Here is a 23,722-nt window from a genome sequence, read left to right on the forward strand (position 1 = left end):
ACTCCATTTTCGCACTCATATCGTCTTTTTACATCGGAAAAATAATTCAGTTCAAGAAAAACGAACAATTACCGGAACTTAATTTTTTTTATTCTGAAAGTGAGAAAACTGACACGATGCGCAATACAAATAGTTTTGCGTCGACCTAGAATTTGTGACTTTGGATATGCTGTTCATCTTATTTTCCACTACAACATGGTGTAAAAATCATTTCTGTTGCAATTTTTTTTTACCAACAATTGACGGATTGGTGGACAATAAGTGCTAAAAGAAACATGTCAAATGAAAATAAAAAAGTGCATATTGATGAATATGAAACAGGTTTTCTAGCAGACACTACATCAGGTAATTTGATTTTTTGGCTCAACTCATCATTTTACGTTTTACATTTTTACGTTTTACATTACGTCAACACATCATTTTACATTTTACGTCAGAATCTACAACATGGTGTAAAAATCATTTCTGTAGCAATTTGTTTGGGGTCAAACTCTAGTTTGCCTGTACTATTGATAACGATTTACAAAAGCTAATTGAGGGAGTAAAGATACAAACACTATACTAGTAAAGTAAAAACTTGTTATTGATTTCAGAGCCGTATCCAGGATTTTTGTTGGGGGTTGGTATTTTTTAGTGGGGGGAGGGGTTATAACTAATTTACACTTATTTATGTTCCGTTTTTAGTGTTATATACGTTTACATGTAAGAATAATGGTAAACGCAAAAAACGTAATATGGGAAAAAATAATATAATAAAAAGAAAAATGACAGTGAATTCAGGATAATGGGTTATGAGGCGTCTAGTAACTTCAAAGAGGTCAACCAGAAAATACCGTAGAGTAGATAACAATGTATGGTTACTTTAAACTCCAAATCATAGAAAAGCAATCTGTTTTTTTGTGTTTTTTTTTTTAAAGAAAAAAATTTGATTGCTCACACTGGGAGCCAAAACAGAGCTTGGGAACCAATATATTTTTACAGTAACTAGAGTCCCTTTTGGATGAATAGGAACAATCGCTAGGTAAAGAAAAAGGAAAGGCATTTTTCAGGAGAATGAGATGGAAAATTAAGTTCAAGACAACCAAAAGTTATGAAAAGCAAATTTGTCAGGACGTGCAAGAAAGGAGAATCGGCCCTTCACAGTAAGAATAGCACTTCTTTATCGGTTGAACAGGCAATTAAATTGCCTCACAGTTTTAACTACCAAAAAAATTAACTAAAAAATCAAGGATCCAGCACTGATAGGTCAAACATTGGCATAAACCCCATATTCGAACAAACAAAATTAAGGGCTATTAACCGATGTTTAAAATATGCATGGCTTCAACACCCATACAGCTTCTAACTGTTTAAATTCCCAATTCTAATGACACCTAATGGAACAATGAATGGTACAACGGATGTTTGAATTAAAAAAAAAAAAAAGAATCCGTAGTCTAGCATGCATAACTATTTCATGTTTTTTCTCCACTTACGTCAACACACAAGGAAGGTTCAATTACAAACCAGCGCTTGGTCCCTAATCTAAGGAAGTCAGAAAGAACTATGTACGTCAGGCCGATCAAGGATGATATGATTTTCCACTCAACTGTCATTACCTAATCCGCAAATCCTCTTAAGTTCAGGGGATGTTAATAAAGGTAAAACAGAGGTTACTTCTAGACTTACTCGACAAATAATAACAAAAATAACGGTTCATATTGAATAACTTTGGACAGACAAAACTTTGGAAGAGAGCAATTTCTAAAGATGACAACATTTGTTGCTAAAGTTAACTTTTGGTAGAAAAGACCAAAAGACGTAAACAAGTGACTCACATTTCTGGCACCAACAATACCCTAAAGATTATCATAGAAAAAAACTGCAATTGGAGGGCTGATACAAATACAAATGAACCTACAATTCACAGAAGCATACCCGTAGTACGTAGCGATAATGCAATGAAAACTACCAGAATGTCACTAAAACTTCGAGGGCAGTCTCTGTAGAGTTCGAACTCCATTACCAAGGGATTAAAGTCATAACGGAAATTTACTATATTAAATCAGACATCGGAGAGACTTGAGCCCTTTGTCCCCCCTCCCTCCATACTAGACAGACTCTTAACCAGTTTATCTAGGTCACAGGTCAAATTCTAATTTTATTCCGGACTTAGTTACACAGTACTGATTTTTTATATCTCAGTGAAAAAAAATTTTCAGTCGCTTCAGAGAGGTTAGTATCAAATATGTTATACTGAAATACTTACATAAACTTTGTACTAAATATTTTATTACATACAATACATAATTAAATATAAAATGTTATATACTAAATACATAGGTTTCACGGGAGAAACTTTAATAAATAGTACTAGATTACACAAGTTTTAAAGCTGATGAACCATTTGACTCATCAGACATGCCTGCTTCAATAGCAATAGTGAAACTTTTTTTCCTGACTGCCCAGACACTCGTTTTCAATATATTAAAATTCGAGCAGGTAAAGTACCAAAGACAATAAAAATGAAATTCGGCTCTTCGAATTGGTCAAGTGGAAGCTTTAACAACAATATATATCCTTAAGAATTAGGAAAAGTCAGGAACTCATTTTTTATAGAAAAGACCTTCATATGCAATTATGCAGTTTTGGTAGTATGGGGAGCAAAAAATAATAATAACATATTTTAATAATAATAAGTTTTTGTAAAATCAGAAAAAAATATGGCTATAATATAGCTAAAACTATACGGACCAAATAGCATAACAGGTGCAGCTTTCCTTTGAAGGTGTAGTTCTTTGGGATAATAATATTGTTAATGCTTGAATTTTGACGGTTCAACGAGGTAACACTGACAAAAATGCGATACTGCCCTGAAAACTTCATAATTTTGAAACAACTAAAGGAAAAATCACGGTCCGTTTAACTGAGCCATCATCCCACCTCTGATCTTTATGTATACTGGCCTCTTTAGTCTTACCGATGCGCAAAGAAAATAGATTTTTTTCCTTTGATACTCTGCATATCACCTTCAGCTTCCTCAATTTTCTTCTCTTTCTTCCTACCTTTACCAACCGGCGAATTGCCTCTTCTTCAAAGTTCTTATAACAAGTTAAAAATCTTTAACAAATTTTTTCTTGCGGGTCAATAAAAAAAAAAGTTTTTCAAATGGAAGTTCAGAGCGAAATTAAAACTAAAAAACAACAGAAATTATAGTGTGTAAGAGGAGGACTGCCAACCCCTCTTTGCGCTAATTTTTAATTAATAATTAACTTAAGACGTTTTACAGTGCGAAAATATAGCCAGTTAGTGATTGTCGGAGTTTCATCACCGAATGTCCTTCAATTCTGCAATTAAAAGTTTGGTTGTTTCAAGCAAAGTAAAAAAAAATAAACTCTTCCATCCTCAAAGCATTGTAAAAAAAAATAAATGAACTTGTCATCACAATGTTCTTCTATTTGAGTATTTATTCTTAAAGCATTGGTAAAAAAAAAGCCCAATTTTAGCGTAAAGACAAGGGTTTTGAAGAGGTGGCACCCCTCCTTATATGCAGGATAATTTCCGATCGTTTTGAGTTTTAGTGTCACTCAGAACTTCAATTTGACAAAAAGTATTTTGTTTCCTTTTTGCTTAGTTGTACATAAACGCCAACATTTCATTGCAACACACAAAGTAATAAAAGATAATGAATGAACATCTTACCAAAATAAATAGATTTACATAGAACTAGCCCACAGTACCCTGCAATTTTCAGTGTGCTCCGTACTAATCCCGAGGAGCTGCTCTACACATATTATGAGCTATCCAAACCAACGAATAGTATAGTATAAATGTAATCTTTTCTCCACATTAAAATTATTATGCTATTAGATAGCTCCTCAGTAGTTACTACTGATGGCGGTCACTGCATATGTGACCAAAATATCTAGTATTTTGTGGAATTTATCACTGTCTATTAAAAATATTTTATCCCTATCATGGGAAGGCAGTGTGGTCTTCGAAATTATCTAAAAAAGCTCTGCAGCATTAAGGGAGCAATTCTCCACTTCGTATCCATACTACATGCTTAGTCAAAAAATATTATTCCAAATGTGAGGATGCTAGAGGTTTAATCACCTCTCCACATTGATCAGAAAACCTTTCAAAAATACACAAATTTGACACAAATATTTACTTTTTGTGGGTTCATGGCCCTCCCCCATGAAACCCTTATAACACCTAATGAATCTCCTCAATAGCTGGTGTACAGTAATGCAATAACTTGTAACTGCTAGCAATACTGTATAGACATTCTATACAATAGCCTTTCATTTTGCATGAATTGTTTTTATACTTAGGGACGAATGCAACACCATGTCAGAGAACGACCTCAAAAATTGGGAGGATATTTGAAGAAGTTTTCAACAGATCGAAGCCAAATACAGACGTCATAATTTTGACTTGAAAATATTTTGGCTCTGTTCGGACCGAAATTTCTGTTTGGCAGAACTCAATGGCAGAAATCTGCACTCTGCTGTAGAAAGATTTGAAATTTGTAGGCTATAAATATATATCTTATCAACAATTGCAAACCGATTTACACTATTATTATTTCGACTAGATAGTATTTTGGCCCAGATCGGGCCAAAAATTTCATTTGCGGCACAACATGGCAAATATTGGTGTTTTCCTGCCGCACGATTTCTTTGTTTCTGCTTTAAAAAGACAGTAGAACTTTAATTTGCGTTCGAATATGGAATACATTCCCCTCCAATATTTTGATGACCCCTTACTTCAATGTGATCACACCTAGAAAAAAAACAAGCAAATAAACACGCATGCGTTAAAAAAATTCGTTTGTTTTCTTTTCGTCTGCCGGATTGTTAGTTTCTTCTTCTTTTCATGTTTACGAGCCTAATAGCTACGTTGCATTGCCCCCAAGCTTGGCTATCTGCTGCATTATTAATATGTCATATTTGTATTTATTCTCTCTAGAAAGAGAGGAACTGTATAGAAGCATGACACAAAAAGTACCCTTAAAATTGATTGTTTGAAGAAGTCTTTCCTATAAAGATCCGTTGATATTTGAATCACTCGCGTAAAAATACATTTTTGCAAGTAAGAAAGTAAATAGATGAGCACAGAATGGCAAACAGCATACGCTCGTACAAATTAGTAATAATTTCTCTAATTAGATGGCTACTGAAAAAAAGGACACTTAAAGAAATGTAAATTTTCTGACGAAGCAAATCTATAAATGCAAATTTGCACTTCACACACCTTGCAAATATTAGCATTGGTATAGCCCATGCAGAGAAACAAGGGATTGCATAGATGTTGTCAAAAGTGTAGACAACACTGTGCCTCCCACCGCTCCTTTTCTCCTGTCAGTCGCAAGTCAGTATCTGTACAGTGTACACCTTCGGCAGCACCCTTCCCAATTATCATTGAACATTAAACTTCATGACATAGGCCGGTACAGTAAAAGTGAAATATTTGGCTCAAAATGGAAAATTATATTAGCAATGGTGTCAATTCAGGAAAATTACAAAAGTGGGCAAAATGTAATTTTCAAAATCTATGGGAGAGGCAGTTTTTTTTTCAATTTTTTCTAACCAAATACAAAAAAAACATTCTTCAATAAAAATGCATTTTCCAAAAATACCTAGGCTTTTGTACTTCCAGTTCAGAGTCTGTATCTCTATACCTTCGGCAGCATCCCTTACGATTGATTGTAAACATTACATCCCAAGACCGAGGGCCGGTCCAGGCAAAGTAAGAAATCCCAGTCAAAATGATAAATTACATTAGCAGGGCAACAAAACACAGAAATTAAGGGCGAGAGAGGGGAAAAATGTATTTTCCAAGGGGACAATTTGTTTTTTTCAAATTTTCAACGGAAAAAAGAAAAAAGGGATTTTTCAACGGAAATACAAATAAAGGTCTTTTCTCAAAATGTAGAGGGAGGAGCAAACAAATCTAGATGTAGAGGTAAATGCCCCCCCTCCCAACCGCCCTCCTACCAAATTCAGAACCACTGTCCATTAGCTGATCAAAATCATCTCAACTTAAGGAATTTGTTTTGCTTCAGTCGAAAGTAAAGTTCAATTTGCTCTCGGATACTTAGGATTGCTGTTATACCTAACTATTTTTTATATTTTTTTTTTTACAAAGCCTTCGTCTCTTGAACAAGCTTACGGAGCCTAGTCAGACCTAATGTAAACAGAAAAGCCATAGTAACCTAAAAAAAGAAGAACCAAGAATCTTTGTTACACTGGTTGCGATTATAGTACACATTGTAGCCCTTTCCTCCCTTAATATGAACCTAATTATGTGGCTCTATTCCTTGCGATTTCCAGAATTCCAGATTTTTGGCTTTGACAGGGGATGATGATGGCAAAAATTTTCAGAATAAATAATCATTGCCGAATTTTTATTTTGCTGATATAGAACAAGATTTTCCACTTATGTTCTTCCTTTGCTGGCTCAAAAATATTCCAAAAATGAAGTATTTGATATCAAAATTTATTTAGCGTGTTCTGAATTGCCAAAGTCCTACCATCTTTTTTCAAAACATTGATCAGTATCACCCAATAATAGAAAAATACATGTCAGCAAAAATGAAGAAACTAAAGAAGAAGTGAGAATGGCGGTTTTCCAAATCCTTGCCGCAAAATATCAGGACTGCCCCGTAATTTCCAATTAATTTAACATTTTCCAATTAATCTTAAACCCCTTTAGAAATACAAAATTTACATAATAATACACTCCAGGGTTGCCAATCCTTGCGATGTTTCTCAAGATCTTGAAACTGAAGTCATGTGCTTGGGATCTTTGGGAAAGTATATGTCTTAAACATAACATTCAGATGAAAATGCGACTAAAATCATAACAGAAATTTGGAATTTTAGGAAGTACCTTACTCGCATTGGACGGGCTGATTCCATGAGCTTGAAATCTTGGAAAGACACATATATTGAACGCAACACTCAGATAAAAATGGCGACTAACGTCATAACAGAAATTTGGAATTTTGGGAAGTACCTTACTCGCATTGGGGGGAGGGGGGCTGATTCTATGATCTTGGAATCTTTGAAAAGTACATATATTAAACATAACACTCAGATGAAAATGGCGACTAAAGTCATAGCAGAAATCTAGAATTATGGGAAGTACCTTCCTCGCACTGGGGGGGGGGGGATTCCATGAGCTTGGAATCTTGGGAAAGTGCATATATTAAACATAGCACACAGATAAAAATGGCGACTGAAGTCATAACAGAAATAGGAATACTGGGAAGCCCCTTACCCGCACTGAGAGGGATGATTCCATGAGCTTAGAGTCTTGTGGAAAGTAAATATATTAAATATAAAAGCCAGATTAAGATGGCAACAGAAGTCACAACAGAAATGGGAATTGTGGGAAATACCTTGACTGAACTTGTTAGGCTGATCCCCATTTATGCCAAAAGTGCAAGACGACCGTAGAAACAAGGAGACACTTGGTTTAATCAGAGAGGAATAGACACTGTCTGAACACTTTCCATGTTTTGAATGCTAATGTACAGTATATTGTAGGGCTTGAAAGTATCCAATAGCTGGCAAAGTATATGGCAAAGGTAGGGGGGGGGGTCAAATTCATCGCTGGTTCCCCAACTAATAACTAAGGTTTTTCTTTTCTTTTTTGGACGGGTGTGGGAGCAATGGGCCTTTAGTGCCTGATTCACAACCTAGAGCTTTATTATTTGCCCCGCCATAAACTAAAAATACAATTACCCTCAAAAGGCATATAAAGTGCATATATCATTATCATTTGGATAATTTAGAAAGTAGCCCCATTTTCGACCTTCATTTCTTTAATTCATTTTTAAACATAATCGTTTAATATTGTAAAATTTTCTGGACAAACCTTAGATTTTTCTTACAAGTGAATTTTAGAGTGTTGTCCCATTCCCAGTGGCAATCTTGATACGCGCTCAAGATTTTTCCGTAATGTTCCATAACACATGTAAATAATCAAAACCATGGCCATCTCTTTTCTTAGATATTCCATTTGTATGCAAATTTTTCTCTATTAAAAACGAGTACTCCTAACCATGTGGACGATGTAAAAAGGGCCCTAAACATGGCCTCAATAATTTTCAAATGTGTCCGCGAAAAGAATGAAATTATACCACAGGACCCATGGTGGGACCCATCGATATAGATTTGGTTTCACTTTAGATGTAATATATTGAATATAAAATACTACTTACTATTACGCCAATTTACATACCACACAAATTAAACTGATTATTCTTACTATCAGTGAAAAAAAGTAAAGTTTCACCAAACGCTAGGAGGGGGGGGGGGGTTAAGGGTCTTTTTTTGTCATCAACACTAGCGCAGTTACGAAATTGAACTTACCGTCAATGCGCGTGGCAGTGGGAAGCATTTGCTGATTTTGAACCAATTCTTCAAATTTTGATAATAACGCAGGAAGCCTATAAAGAAAAAAAAAAATATACGAGGAAAACAAAAATATTATAGGACGGTGGGGGATGGGGAGGGTTTTATCCTAAAATTGGCCCAAAGGTGTGTCTCCGTTTCTTAGAAAAGATCTTTTAAAGGAGGATTTTCAATCTTATAGATTAGATATTTTTCTATGATGGTGGTCTTTTTTTGGCCTGCTGCCATGTTGACACTAGTGAGCAACCTTGAATATATTAAATAAATTAAAAGCATGAAGTAAATATTAAATGTATAGTTTTAAATATACTTTTTAAGTATGCTTGTAGGTATATCAAAATTATAAAGTAAAATAATGTATTAAAAGAATATTTGCACTTTTCCTTTTCTACCCCTGCATTCTACCTTCTGTACTTTTCCTTTCCTAACTGACCTCATCTACCCCTTTTTCACTCTTCTGCATACAAAAATAGTCAACTTGAGAACAATCAAATGCCAAGTCATATATAATATGAATAATTGATAGTAAATCCCTTAGAATCCCGTCCTTATCCAAATAAGCATCATTCACAAAAAGAGGAGGGGAGATTAGTCAAAAGTGTCCTCTTTGAAAATTTGAAAGTCGTTGCTTAAAATGTGCCCTCCCCTCTTAACCTTCTGCATACAAAATACCTTAAGGTAGCATACAAAAAATTCAAGTCTTTTATAATGTAATACTTGGAAATATATTTCTCAGCTCCCCCTTCCTACCCAGGTGAACATACCTGCACAATAAAAGAGGAGGGATTGATTAAAAGTATCTGTTGGAAAAACTGAAGATTGCTGTCTAAAATGCATTTTTGGTAATATTGCAGGAAGTCTATAAAGATAGAAAGAAAGGAGTGTTACTGTAAAACACTGAAATCAGTGTAGTAGAGTATATACATAAAAGACGAATAACTACCTTCTTTAGCTTAAGCTGTTTCAAAAAGTATTAAGTAATTCGTTTTAATAATTACCGCATATAAACACATAAATCAACTGCATGAACTGAAGTTTGTAATATAACAGGATCTCAGGAAACATTTTGAATTACATTTCGGCCCAAGGAGGTTGCCAAATAAATCACACAAGATTAATAGTTCCTAACACTTTAAATATACTGTTCACAGCTTTTTGGCAAAATACACTAAAGATGACAGTAATCATTTATCAAAAAAGTAATATTTATGATTAACAATAGTGGTAAGTAGAAATTACATTCATCCTGCAAGAAACTAGCACAGAAAATAACTAAAGAAAACTTAAAATTAGGCCATTAGGTCCATTGGCTCTGAACTTTTTGTTCGTTAACATCTTATGTTACAAAAATCTTATATTGCTAGATAGCAAATGACACCACCTTAAGGAATCTTCCTGCGTCTTTTCTTCGCGTGAAGTTTTCAATGTTCTACTTATTGTAATTACTTTCCAAGGAAAACTACTTCCAAATTTTCATTCCCAGCATTTTCCTTGCTGTACTTGCCGTCTACAGGAAAGCTAACATAATTATCTCGGTTTTCCTTAAGGCCAAATTACAAAAAGATTTTATTAATAACGAGATTTAGCTAGCACTAATTTTAGCCAATCAGATTTTTCACAAAATTTTCTGACTGGCTGAAAAATTTTTACGACAAATTCTGAATGCCTCAAGTTAGCGCAAGCTAATTTTCCATGTTAGTAAATCTCGTATCCTAAATGGGCCTTAATTTGATTTCACCGAACAATGGAGTCTAATAATTAATAGTAATTATTATTATTAGTATTATTAATAATAATACACGCTCTTTGATTCCTAGACACCAAATAACCCTATTATAAGCGATTCCGATGCGTCTTTTTTCATGGAAGCCGGTGTTTACCCCCTTGAAAATAGCCCCCCCCCCCGCGGCTGATTGGTCTCCAATCCCTTTCGACTTATAAAAAAAGGACTAGGTCAGTGCGAATAGTGCTTTTTGATTTAGTTCAATACCCCACTTAACCTTACCGGGTATTGAACTGAATAAAAAACCCTATGCGCATGCAAATTGTGAAAAAGGCGTATCAGCAACATCTCACAAATGGTATAAATTATTAAGCTGAAACTTTCTGTGCATTTTGAACAAACCAAAAGGCATTATGTAATACTACAACTACTACTTCTTCTACTCCTGCTACCATTATTACTACTTCATCTAAGGCTAAGTAGATTAAGGTGAAATTTTTAGGGAATTCTCAGGGGGATGATAAACTATATCAAAACACACTATATTCATGCAGGTTGTGAAAATGGCGTATTTGCAACATCTCAGGAACGGCTGAAGGTGCTAAAATGAAAAATTCAGGGGTACTTCAATCTACTACTACTACTGCAACTACTTATGACTGCAGCTGCATCTATTTGCGACTACAACTTCTTTTGACTGGGACTTCTTGCAACTGCTACTGCGACTGCTTGTCATTCCTTGCGACTGCAATTGTAACTTCTTGCAACTGCGATTAAGTGCAACTACGAATATTTACGACTACGACTAATTTTGACTCTGACTACTTGCCACTGCGACCCAAAGTACCTGTGACTGTGACTACTTGGAACTTCAATTGCAGCTACATGCGACTGTGACTCCAGCAACTACTTGCGTCTAAAGCTACTTACGAGTACAACTGCAACTAATTGCGACCGTGATCAAGACTATATGACATAGCAAGTGTGATCACTTGTGACCACGACTACTTTTGACTGTGACTACTTAGAAATGCGACTACAACGATATGTCACAGCAATATAGCGATATGTCACTGTGATATGTTCGGCTGCGACTTATTATGAGTGCTACTACTACTGCCACTACTGCAGCGGGATGTTTCTTATGGTGACATCTTTTTTTTTTGACATTTAATATTAAAATCTTGGAGATTTTTGTCAGTTTCCATTATTTGACAAATTGAAAAAAGGCAGCCGTGACTAGCTAACAATTAAATTACCCAGCAACGTTGAATGAAATCCCTATGTGAGTGGATTGGTATTTCTTCAAAGGTAACAAATCAAGTGGGCCGTTTAGCATTCGACCATTTATGTGGGTTTATATTTCAAAATAATTACACTTGCACAGGGGAGATTGTACGGATTAGCTAATACAAATTAAATAATATTTATAACATAGTTACGGGATTTGAATTTCTACTACAGGTAACAACTGTCAATTAAAAGACATATGTTACGGTCCCTGTCAAGTCCAAAAATGCACTATTCGCCCTTACCGAACATCTTCAAGGAACAGAATCAAATATTAACAAAAACAACATTGTCATGGCCAAAACCACAGTAAATATAATTGATCTTCACAAGTAAAATAAACAAACACACTGGTTGTTGTTGGTTGAGAACACTGACAATACAAGGCAAGAAAGAATTCACATGACGATTTGTGGCACCAGTGTGGTATCATTCGAGTGGCACCAGTCGGTTTTTGCGACAGGTTTTAGCACTGACCGATGCAGGTGGAAGGAGTACTGAAAGATGTCTCTCAGAGGGATGGGTGGATTCCCCAAATTTGACCATTAATTGAACCATTCACGGCAGAAAGGGTATTCTCGTAAGTTGTATACTTTTGACCAAGTTTAATCTTGATCACCCACTTTTGAACCGCCTTTGTCCACATCCCATAATCTGTTCGGTTCACAAAGTCTGTACTATGCACAAGTAGGGCCCACATAAACACTATTTAATTTTTATTTTAGCCAATCCGAGAACTTACACCTGTGCAAGTGTAATTTCTTCAGCAATACAAAGCCCCATTAGAGGGTCAAGTGCTAAGAATGAGAGTCTTTAAAACCTTACATAACAAGACTCCAAATGCCAGTAAAATATCAATGAAAATTCAGTTAGAAAGCTAAAACAAAATATATTTCCGGTAGCAAACAGATGCAAATGCACCGACAATTCCCTTCTATTCAGCTTCCTAGTGTCTTCTTTTGAGCCTTCTTTTGAAGGAGTTAACAGATAAACTTTTAGGGATAGCGTACCCAGGAGGATCGTTCCACATCGAAGTACAATGTCAAATGAAAATGTTCTTCAAGTACCCTGTTATTGGCATCTCAACCTTACGATAATTGGACCCAGCTACGTGCCTTCATGAATATCTTGTCGAGGAAGCTCTAGAGAAGGAGATGAATTTGCGCACTTGTAGAAAACAGACGTTGATGTTATATCAAACGTTTCAAAATAGACAGGAGAGAGCCAAGGGGGATGACTGAACTTGCCCTATTAGCCCTATTCTGTATCTTTTGAAGTGGTGCCAGCAACGTTTTCTGAGAACCAGCACACAACGGGCATTCATATTCGGCGATGGGTCAGATGCAAGACTTGTAGAGTGGGAGGATCAAGCTGGGCGGTGGAAGTTTTTGCAGTGAAAAATGTTCCCCAGCTATCTTGCAGAGGAGGTTCTCACCCGACCAAGGTGGGCTTTCCAAGAACGATCTATTGAGGTGTGGATTGCGGTGGGACGAAGCTCGTCAACTCTCTTTATAGCTTCATTCGTGACGATGAAGTTGGGGTATGTGTGGCACTTTCGATCGTGAGATCAGCAGCTCTTTTGTTTTCGGTACATTGAAATTAATCATCCATACAACAGACCGCATTTCAATTATCAAAAGGTCCTTCTGTAGGGGGAGAGAGGCTTGGGTTGAGTTATTCTGTTTTGGGATGGTAACGTGTGTAGTGATGTCACCGGCAAAATGATGCCGAGGGCTTGCAAAGTTGTTAAGTAGAGAATGAAAAGCCTAGGTCCCAAGCCACTACCCTGAGTACGTCTGCCTTTGTTGGATAGTTGCGGAAAGGGAACCCGTCAAGAAAACTTGCAGTGAACCATCGGAAAGGAATCTCTTGATCACATTTAACAGACGTCCAAGGACGCCACACGCCTAGTGTCTTTAGTAGGTCACTATGTCATACTCTGTCGAAGCTTTAGCGATATCGAATGACAATAGCCTGATGTCGTAACCTTTAGCTAGAAATTTGATCCACTCCTGGTGCTGGGCCAATAGGCAGCAGAGCACTGAACGTTTCCGGCGAAATTCATATTGGCGGCCGTCTAAAAGGTCATTTGACTCCAGGTACTGATAAAGTCTATTATTTGAACTGTATTTAGCACTAAGCGAGCCATTTCATCACCAAAAACTTACTAGATCAGTGTTTCAAGGTGTTCAGATTTTCTTATAGTTGGAAGCGCTTACTTTCTCTCTTTGCCTTTGAATTACTTTAAAAAAAAAAAATGTCAAAGTTTTACAACTTTGGGATATTTTCTTTGAAAGCTGTAAGCACTATTTTGGTTTGTAATTTGATGAAAAATTTTTGTGCCTTCAGCTAAGTAGCTTCAGGTGAACCGTTATAGATTAAAAAGAACGTTAGATGGTGAAAACAAAGGATGTGTTTCCAATGGTACGCCATCTAATTTTACAGTCCTTATTGGAAAATTTGTGCTAGAGGTTTTAAATGAAAGTCAATAACTTCTGTGCTGATGTTAGAATAAGAAAAAAAAAGGTTCTCTACTTTCTATAGATGGCAAAGTTTTTTTTTCGGATTTGTTCTCTTGTTTGTTTTATTGTTATGTATGAAAAAAGACTAAGCCAGGCTTAAATATAAAAAAAGGGTTTTCTAGTGTATAAAATGCAAGTTAATTCCTCTTCTGGAAATAATTTTAAATGATAAGATCTCTTTTGATTTTTCTACGATCAACTGCTGCTTTTGAGTTAATGGTTTTCACAGGCTATTTTGCTATGTTCACTAAATGTTAATTTATCATCTATCATAGATGGCGCTGGGTTTAATCTCTTCCAACTAACTAATAATTCGTTTTCTCAAAATAATATTCCAAATGTGTCCCTCTAGAGTCAAATAGAAGAATTTCCAAAGATGAGAACAATTTAAAACATCCATTTAAGCAGCAAAAGAGGGGGGGGGGAGCCCGATTTTAGTATCAAGCACACTGTTTTAGGGAGGTGAATGGGCTTGAAAGAATGTGCCTCCCCAACTGAAAGAAGTTCTTGCATACGGGTCTGAGTAGAATTTTTTAGATATTTGGCTTATCAGTAAGTTGCATCATTTGGTCAAATTGAAATTTAGCTGACTTTTATCTTAGGTAAAATCACAGTAGAGAGAATATACAATAGCGACTTCTTTTTCCAAACATGACACATATTTCATACCGCACGTAAAGACTCTGAGCCGTGTTATCATAGCCTTTCCACAGGTTTCACAGGTTTTCCATAAGCTCACCGTGGTGTGTAGATCGGTTTCACACGTGCGCAAAGGCGGAGTATGAATCTTGCTTGGTTTTAGATCTGTGTCACATATTTTTAATGGAGAGTATAGCCTTTGTCGCTACTGTATATTCTCTTTACAGTGGGTAAAATAAAATGAGGGTTACCATTTTCAAAGCCTATTAAAACAACTGTGCTACTTGATTTTAAAGCCTCAATGCAATATGCGAAGTTTCAAGAGACGGCCTAGTCGCCAAATGCTAAGAAGCTTAGAATTGCTGATACTTGTACAACTATAGACGCTTACAAATTCTAGCCTTGAAGGCGAGGGGGGGGGGCTTGGAGGGTTTCCAGATGGGAAAGGGAGAGCAGAAAATACAGAAAAGCACATTTTAGGTCTTCTGACAAATCCTGAGAAAAGGGAGGGGAAGAGAAGGAAGCCATCTTCAATGCATCGTCGATTTGTTGAAATTTACGAAAAAAACGTTTTATGATACCCTTACCCACATATTTATTTATAGTTATGGCGTCTAATTTGTATTTTTCATGGCAAATGGAATCATTGGCACGCAGATTTGGGAATATGTGGGAAATTTCCATCTTATTTCCTTTGAATAACGATGTGTTTAATAGACTTTATGAGGTGCAAAACAATGCAAAATTACAACCGATAAAACCTTGTTTACACGCTGTCTTTTTTCGAAAGAGGCATAACTCAATCAGGAGAGTAATAAAACAGTTTGAACAAAGCAGATTAAATACGGCTTCTAAAATTTTAAATATTCTTCATTTGCATTTTCAAGTTGCAGCCAGAGCATAATTTGTGAAAAAAAAAAAAAAAAAAAAAAAATAAAAAAAACAAAAATTCGATTGTTTATAAATTCTTAAACATTGTTGACACTCCAAACTTGCTTATTTGAAAGCAAAGCTCGACCTACTTTCAATCCAATAAATATTTTTCCGCGGTCAAATAACAGCCACATTTGTTTCTATATTGGCGCTTTATTTTGATTCGTCCGGCAAATCATAGGACGAGATTTGCCGGTAGTGGTGTGTCTATCGTAACTAAAGATCAGATGATAAATTTTAACCAAATAAATCTCATTTATTATAGGGGTGGAGCGTACAAATAGATTTTGTCACTTTTATCCATACTTGTGCATCCCAATAAACTATATATTGCTATATAATTTTTCTTATACAATTTATTATACATTATATAATTGATTTATATAATATTATATTGATTTTTCTATATAATTTATCATAGGGCTATCATAATCATTTATTATTGATTTTTCTATCTCATTTATTATTGGGTAGGAGGGTACGAAGAGATTTTAAACCACTTGTATGAATATTTATATGTCACTTAATTTGAAGTTCAAATAAGTAAAACAAAAATCTATCAGCATCAATTTGAATTCTAGTTACTAATTAGAATTACTTTCAATCAGAATAATAAACAACAACAAAATGAGCCTTCGGACGAAATAGAATTTGTTGCGGAATAAGACAATCAAAATATGTATAAATGAGGTAATAGCTCTTCCCATATACAGAATTCTGCAACCCCTGGTATCATTACATTAACTTTTAGATCATTAGAATGGCTGTTAAAGTGATTCGAATTGTTAAAACTATAGTTAGAACGATTTTTAAGAATAAGAAACCTCAATTGTTTTTCATTTAAGTTGAGAATTTTCTTCAGGAATACCGAAGATCGTCTCTGAGTTCCCATATGAAGGTGACTCTTCACAGATCTGAGAGACATTAACTCAAACTATTTAAAGTTTTCTGTTGGTAACATTCTAGCTATAGTTTTAAGCATATCTCGAATTATGGATGATAGTTGCGTATGAATAAAATTAAATCAAAATATAAGGCAGGTTGACCCTCCTAAGGGGTTCTTCATGTTTTGGTGATTTATTCTTCTCGCAGTAATTTTGACACGGTTGAAATAGTCGTCTGATCTAACTGTGTTTTGAATCTCTAGTCTTTTATCTAGTTCTTAGATTTAAAAGTTAAAAATAGAATAAAATAGTCAAGTCTAATATAAAGTGATTCTTTTTTTAGCAGTTTTTCATATATAGGAGCTAGCATACCAAGAATGAGTGCTAGTCGTATAAGTGTTCATACTTATTTACTAGAAGTAATAGTGGGACTTCGAGATTCTAAATTGATTTTAGTTTCTAAATTATGTTTTTTAGACGTCCCTGGCCGAGTGGTTAGCACTCCAGGCTTGAAAATCCTGAAGTAGCTAGCAAACCATCCTCAGGAGCAACCAATCCTGAGGTAGCTAGCACTCCTGAGGTAGCATATATAGGAGCTAGCAAACCAAGAATGAGTGCTAGTCGTGAGGTAGCTAGCAATCCTGAGGTAGCATATATAGGAGCTAGCAAACCAAGAATGAGTGCTAGTAGTATAAGTGTTCATACTTATTTACTAGAAGTATTAGTGGGACTTCGAGATTCTAAATTGGTTTTAGTTTCTAAATTAAGTTTTTTAAACGTCCCTGGCCGAGTGGTTAGCACTCCAGGCTTGAAAATCCTGAGGTCAGGGGTTCGAGTCCTGATGTCACTGGTTATTTGGTTTGGAGTAGGGGTCTCCAAAGCTCAGCCAGAGTCGACCCAGCTCTAAATGGGTACTTGAATGAATCTGGGGTAAAAACATGCGAAGCGTCGGATGATTTGCCCCCCAACAAAGCACTGCACTCCCGACCGAAGGCATTGAATCAGGAGATTGATACCTGTGCTGCACAAACCATTGGTAAGCATGCGAAAGAGTTAAGTATTTTTTTTTTTAAGTTCACAAAGTTAAAAGTTAATAGTTTCTAAAAGTTTAGTTTCTGCTTTAACCGATAATTTTAAAACTATGTCTACAAAGTTTTTTTTTTCTAAATGCCCTTTACAAACATAGGCATGAAAAAAATGACGGTTTTATCCCCCGCCCCTCACCGCAAAAGAGATATAATGAATTGCTTACTTTGATGGTGGTTTATTTTGTTTATTCACTCAGTCCTGCCTGAACCGATTAAATAAAGAAAGGCCGCAAAGATGGCAAATTGCATCGAAGGTATCAAAATTTATAGGGATACGCTAATGATCTTAAACTGATAGTCTCCCTCCCCCTGTGTGTCAGATACATCGTCATTTCCAGTGCTCAAGACAGGAATAAAGTCTATCAAACGCTTCTCTGGAAGTTCTTCACTAATTTATTTGATTCATTTTTTCCACTGATATTTGTACAACAAGAAGACGGGCCTACTCAACCACCCCCTCTAACTACAAGAAAATAGAGGTATAAATAACTACTCACTTTGATGGTGGTACATTTTGTTTATTCACTAAATCTTGTTTGAACCGATCACCAACGTGCCGATAGACTTCAACAAGCGTTGCAAATGCAATGTCCCTCACTGGTGCCGACGGATCACTGAGTAATTTGACTATAGAAGGTACTAGCCGACTAATCGACAATGAAGCAGCGGAATGTCTGTAAATAAAAAAAAATATAAAAAATGTAAATAAAAACAAAAACAAAATATATAAACAAAATCCACATTAAACAGAATATATACAAACTTACATTAGATGTCCATAAATATACGCACATTCCTGCTATTGCAAAAAATCCGTTGAAATGGCATACAGGAAAAAAAATCGCTAAAATACAGAAAAAATGGACAATAGAAAAAAGTGAAAAATGGTTAAAAAAAAGCAAACAAAGAAAACAAATACTACTTCCGAAAAAGAAATAATAGAAATCGAGACAGACGACAAGTATTTCGAAACGAGAAGATTCTTTCTTAGTGGTGATATTCGAAAACTTACCCACGGTAAGAAAATCTACTTTTGAGCTGAGAGAGATACAATTTCCTTTTTTATAATTCCTTTATTTCCTCTACATATTCTATTTACTTAGAATGAAATGCATAGTATGATTTCCAAAGCTATACAACGATTGACTGGCATGAACTCCCATTAGAATATTAAAGATTCAAAAGCTAGGGATTAGGGGTAAGCCATCGTAAAAGAGTTAGACATATTTTACAGGAGCAAATAATAAGGACCAGCAGATTATTAATCCTAATTCCACTTACCAAGGAAAATTCGATCTCTATTCTTCCATTTTTGCAAATATCTTCTGTAGTTGCCGCTTTGGACTCGTAAACCGGCATATTTCCAGTAGATATGGCGTTTTTGATATTTCTTCGAAAATGGACCAGCTTTTGGACATGTTCGGTAAGCGTCGCGAAGGTATTGTTGACTTCCCGCTTAACTGTATAGCTTCATTGTATTGTCTACGCAGTTAAGATTTTATTTTTCTCGTGAGTTTTTTTTCTTCTAGATAGTGCTTTCATTTTATTTTTTGTTTCTTTATACTCCTCAAAGTGCATTTCATGCTTGTACAGACGGTTGAAATAAGGTAACTTATTATATCATTCTTTCATTAAATATATATATATATATATATATATATATATATATATATATATATATATATATATATATATATATATATATATTATATGCATACAGATACATATTTTATTATATTATGTATTGTTTTATTATAAATAATTATTAAATTATATTTAATTTTATTATATATGCATTTTATAGATGTTTTATTATATTATATATTATTATCATTATACATTAACAAAATTTCACTCTAAGCTTAGCACCACCGCACGGATTAGCCCCCTCCCCCATTAGTTTCCCTTTTCCACACCATCATTACTGGTTATATACAACTTCTACCGCTAATTCATGTCATCAATATACAAATTCAAATATAGATCTACAAATTAAACATGACTAAAAGCATAAATAATATAAATATAATAGTGTAATATTATAAACTGTTATTTTATAAACATAAATGCTATTATGTAAATTACAAATATGAAATAATATAATGCAATATATAATAATACAAAAACAAATAAAAGTACAATTATAAAATTAATCTTATTTGAAATAAGGTCAAATTTCTCCTAATTTTTAGCACGAAAGTATAAATTTTGTTCAAAATATGCTACAATTACTGATTATGGTCAAAACCAGTACGATGACTTTATTAAAGGTCCGTTGAATAAGGCGTACAGAACTGGGTTCCTAGTATAAAATTTTAACTTTCAAATTGCAACCAGTTGGATTTTTTGATAAATTACAGTGTCAATAAAAATAAAAAACAAAAAAAATAAAACAGCCTGACTAGTCATGTGTCAACGGAACAAAGCGTTTCATCAAAGAGTAGAATAGAAATACACAGGGACAACAGGAATAGGAATAACATTGAAAAACCTATTGCTCCAGAAAGAGTGTTAAATTCAGAAAGAATCTTGCCGTTAACAGCCACAGTCCAGTCCAGCAGGACTGGATGTAATCCTAAAATCCCCATAGCTCCTCAACCTTGATTCAGTAAAAATATATGTTTCGCTCTACTAAAGTCAGTTCAGCTTTACTTAATTATTAATAATCTTCTCTACTTCAAAGAAGAAAAAGAACAAAACGTATCTGAAAGAATTCAAACTTGTCCTACAATGTTTGTGGGACAAATTTCTCTTTGTTTCCAATGTCCTACCTAAAGGATCCAAAATCCTCAAGCAATATTTTCTGATATTTTCATCAACTATTTTATTTATCAAATTTTATTTATTAGCTATATTTTGATTTTTTTTATTTTCGTTTATTATTTACTATATGTCATTTATTTATCTATTATATTTTTTTATTTATTGAGTCAAACTTTATGACTAGTGAGAGAACGCTTATAAGATATCTAGAGATATCTAGGGATAAATAGATTACCCCAACACATGAGCTTAGTTCAACGTGCTTTTGCAAGTGCATGAAAAATTTGGTGACATTCTACGTAACTGGTAATTTACCGCTTGGAACCTCTAGGCATGGCGTTTTCGAGCTTTTGAAAAAATCTCGTAACGTTCTACATAACTTTGAATATACCACTAATTTACCAGTAGGGACCTTTAGGCATGGACCTGTCGATTCGCTGCAACCCAAGACAAACTCTAACTTTGGATAGCATTGCTTCCAGGTACAATGCTTTCAGGTTGAAAGACAAAACGCTATAATGTCTGCTGGAAAGTAATATCTCATGTCTGTCAACAATTCATAAATATCGATTTCGTGTGGAGTGAGGACATGATATCCCTCCCCCGAACTCGGTTTCCGCGTATGGTAATTAAAGAATTCGAAAATTTAGCACATTTTTTTCTTATAGGCTATTGCTACCGCGTGACTATGAAGAAGGAGAAAGGACTTCGCAACAATCCTAATTACACAACTTTGGATGTTACTAAGGGTGGAGTTCAATTTCAAGATGCCAATTTAACAGATCTGAATTCTCAGTTTAAAGAAAAGAAGAAAGACTATGAAGAAAAGCAAAAGAGAATTGTCGACGAAATTATTGCACTCATAGGTTTGGTTTCCTTACTTAAATTCGAGATGTAATAAATGTAATAAAATACAAATAACATTTTTTTTTTACTTATGTATATCAATTTCCGTTTATTAAATAGTCTTTATTAAATAGCTTAGCACCTTATTTATTAAACTTTATTTATTAAATAGTCCATTAAAATTTGGCCGAATTAGTACAAGTTTTATTAATTTATTGAATCTTAAATCAATTTTGGATTTAATCGGCCGTGTGTAGAAAATGAAAAAGGAGTAAGAAAAATCAAAAACTCGTACAGAGATGAATGTATTGTTAATTGTGTATTGTTTATGTAAAATCTAATTTTCAAGAGCCTTAAAATAATGGATATCCGGGGATGGGGAGGGGACTGGCATACACTTCAAGATCACTAAGGCAAAACATAAAATAGAAAATTAAAAAAAAGCAGAAAATATAAGAAGTTGAGATAGGAGGATAAAAAAGGATAAAGGAGAACACAAACATAAAACTAATTTGGCTAAATTTTAAATATTATGCATATACAAATAATTCTGATTAGATAGGGAGTCAGCAAGATTTTAATAAAACTAGTCTTACTGAAAAGGGAGTGAAACACCTAATGATATAGGAATGAAACTGCTATAGAGGAGTCACAAATCATCTCTATACCTAATTGTAAAGACCTCCTCATGCTTTTGATAAGTTAGTCCTATCTTCTTGTTTTGCGTTACACCTGTTCCCCTGTGCCTCCACAAGTGCCTCCACCTGTTCCCCTGGCTGTACTCAAACATGCGCAATGAAAATTTTATTGGCAAATAAATTTTCTTTTTATAAAATTAGAAATTACAATTAATACTTTATAAGAATTAATTAGAGTATTATAAAATTAAAAATTAGAAGCATGATTGGTCCTTGAAATTCCCTGACGCCACACAAAAAAGTGTTTACCCTGTTTTTTCAAAATCTACTGGAAACCCAGACAATTTTACTCTGTCTAAACAAAATGGAAAGCATTGATAAAGCGTTTTGATGAATAGTTTATTTGAAGATCAAAATTAAAAAGAAAAAAAAATCTTGTAGGAAGCTTAGTATTTCTCAAAAGACCTTTGCAGAGGACATCGCCAGAAACAGTGAGACAAATAGTGTTAGATACTAATAAGAGAGAAAACTCGAGCTCTGCTTTAATAATAAAAAAGAAACTACCAGAGCCACCTAGCTTTACCCAGTAAAGCAATCACGAAAATTTGAAAATGCAAAATTACTAGTTGTATTTATTTCATGTGCCCTTCCTTTTGCTTTAAATTGGAAAGAAGATAATAAGGACCACGATAGCCAGAAGCACACAACATGTATGTCTGCATAAATTGTGTTCATGTTCTTTTTTACTTTTTTTTAGCCAATTTTCAGCGTTTTTTTAAGCCAATTTTCAAAATTAAAAATAAAAAAAAAATCTTGTAGGAAGCTTAGTATTTCTCAAAAGACCTTTGCAGAGGACATCGCCAGAAACAGTGAGAAAAATAGTGTTAGATACTAATAAGAGAGAAAACTCGAGCTCTGCTTTAATAATAAAAAAGAAACTACCAGAGCCACCTAGCTTTACCCAGTAAAGCAATCACGAAAATTTGAAAATGCAAAATTACTAGTTGTATTTATTTCATGTGTCCTTCCTTTTGCTTTAAATTGGAAAGAAGATAATAAGGACCACGATTGCCAGAAGCACACAACATGTATGTCTGCATAAATTGTGTTCATGTTCTTTTTTACTTTTTTTTAGCCAATTTTCAGCGTAGTAGCCTAGCTCTAACCCCATAAACACAGTTATCAATAGTTTAAAGACAAAAAAAAATTGTCTATTTTAAACAATTTCCGGTCGGATACAATTAGACCTTTAACTGGAATAAAATTTTAATGAGTTGGAATTAAGCTTATTCTGTTATTAAGCAATTTTTCGTTTAATTCTGTACTATACCCAGGGCTGTCACAGGTTCAAGTGGTGAAAATAGGGAATTAGGGACCTCCTCTAGTCGAAAAAGGGACCTCTCTAGGGACCGTTCTGGACGCAAAATGAACCCCAAAACTCAGTTTTTAGAAAGCTTTGAGGGAAAAAGCACTGAAACAACAGCAAATGATACTTGACTAAGAAAAAAATGTTATGATCATTTACAGACATCTCTCCATGGCCAGAGGCCAAATGATAATTAAGAAAGAGACCCCCTGAGAATCATCATGTCATGGGAGGAGCTTTTTCCTTCTTTTTTCTGAATGCTTTACTTTCGAATGCAAAAAATCAGATGCAAAAATATGATGAAAGAGATAAGGGACACACTTAATAAAGATAACACACTTAATAAAGATAAGGGACAAAATATGATGAAAGAGATAAGTAACTAGAACACACTAACTGCTGCTCTCTAACTGCGATTCTAACTGCTGCTGGTTCTTTGATTCCCATCTATCATAGCCTGCACTAACTTTATCTCGACCATGTCCTTCTTTTCAATGCCTTTTTCTAGCCGGTTATGAGCTTCCTTCAGTAACTAGTCTGCGACCTGTTCCTGGTACCAAACGCTTCTTTTTTTTTCTTTAAGAAATTTTTTAGAGTCTCTAATGTCTGTCTTTTCAAAGAGATT

The 23,722-nt window shown here is 34.6% G+C and overlaps 1 protein-coding gene across 4 annotated transcripts in view; it reads right to left on the reverse strand.

The window, feature by feature from the left end:
* The window catches only part of chb (CLIP-associating protein), a 224,423-nt gene that overhangs the window by 164,529 nt on the left and 36,172 nt on the right, over window positions 1-23,722 (reverse strand). For all 4 annotated transcript variants that reach the window (XM_089089866.1, XM_089089869.1, XM_089089867.1 and 1 more), the window contains exons 5-6: window positions 17,982-18,158; window positions 8,364-8,440 (exon numbers count right to left, since the gene is read on the reverse strand). In XM_089089866.1, the coding sequence (XP_088945992.1) occupies window positions 8,364-8,440; window positions 17,982-18,158 (254 nt within the window). The remainder of the gene's footprint in view (window positions 1-8,363; window positions 8,441-17,981; window positions 18,159-23,722) is intronic.

The sequence above is a fragment of the Artemia sp. Qi Xiang Cuo genome, chromosome 5, assembly GCF_049724085.1.
Source record: "Artemia sp. Qi Xiang Cuo chromosome 5, ASM4972408v1, whole genome shotgun sequence".
In the NCBI taxonomy this organism is placed as follows: Eukaryota; Metazoa; Arthropoda; class Branchiopoda; order Anostraca; family Artemiidae; genus Artemia; species Artemia sp. Qi Xiang Cuo.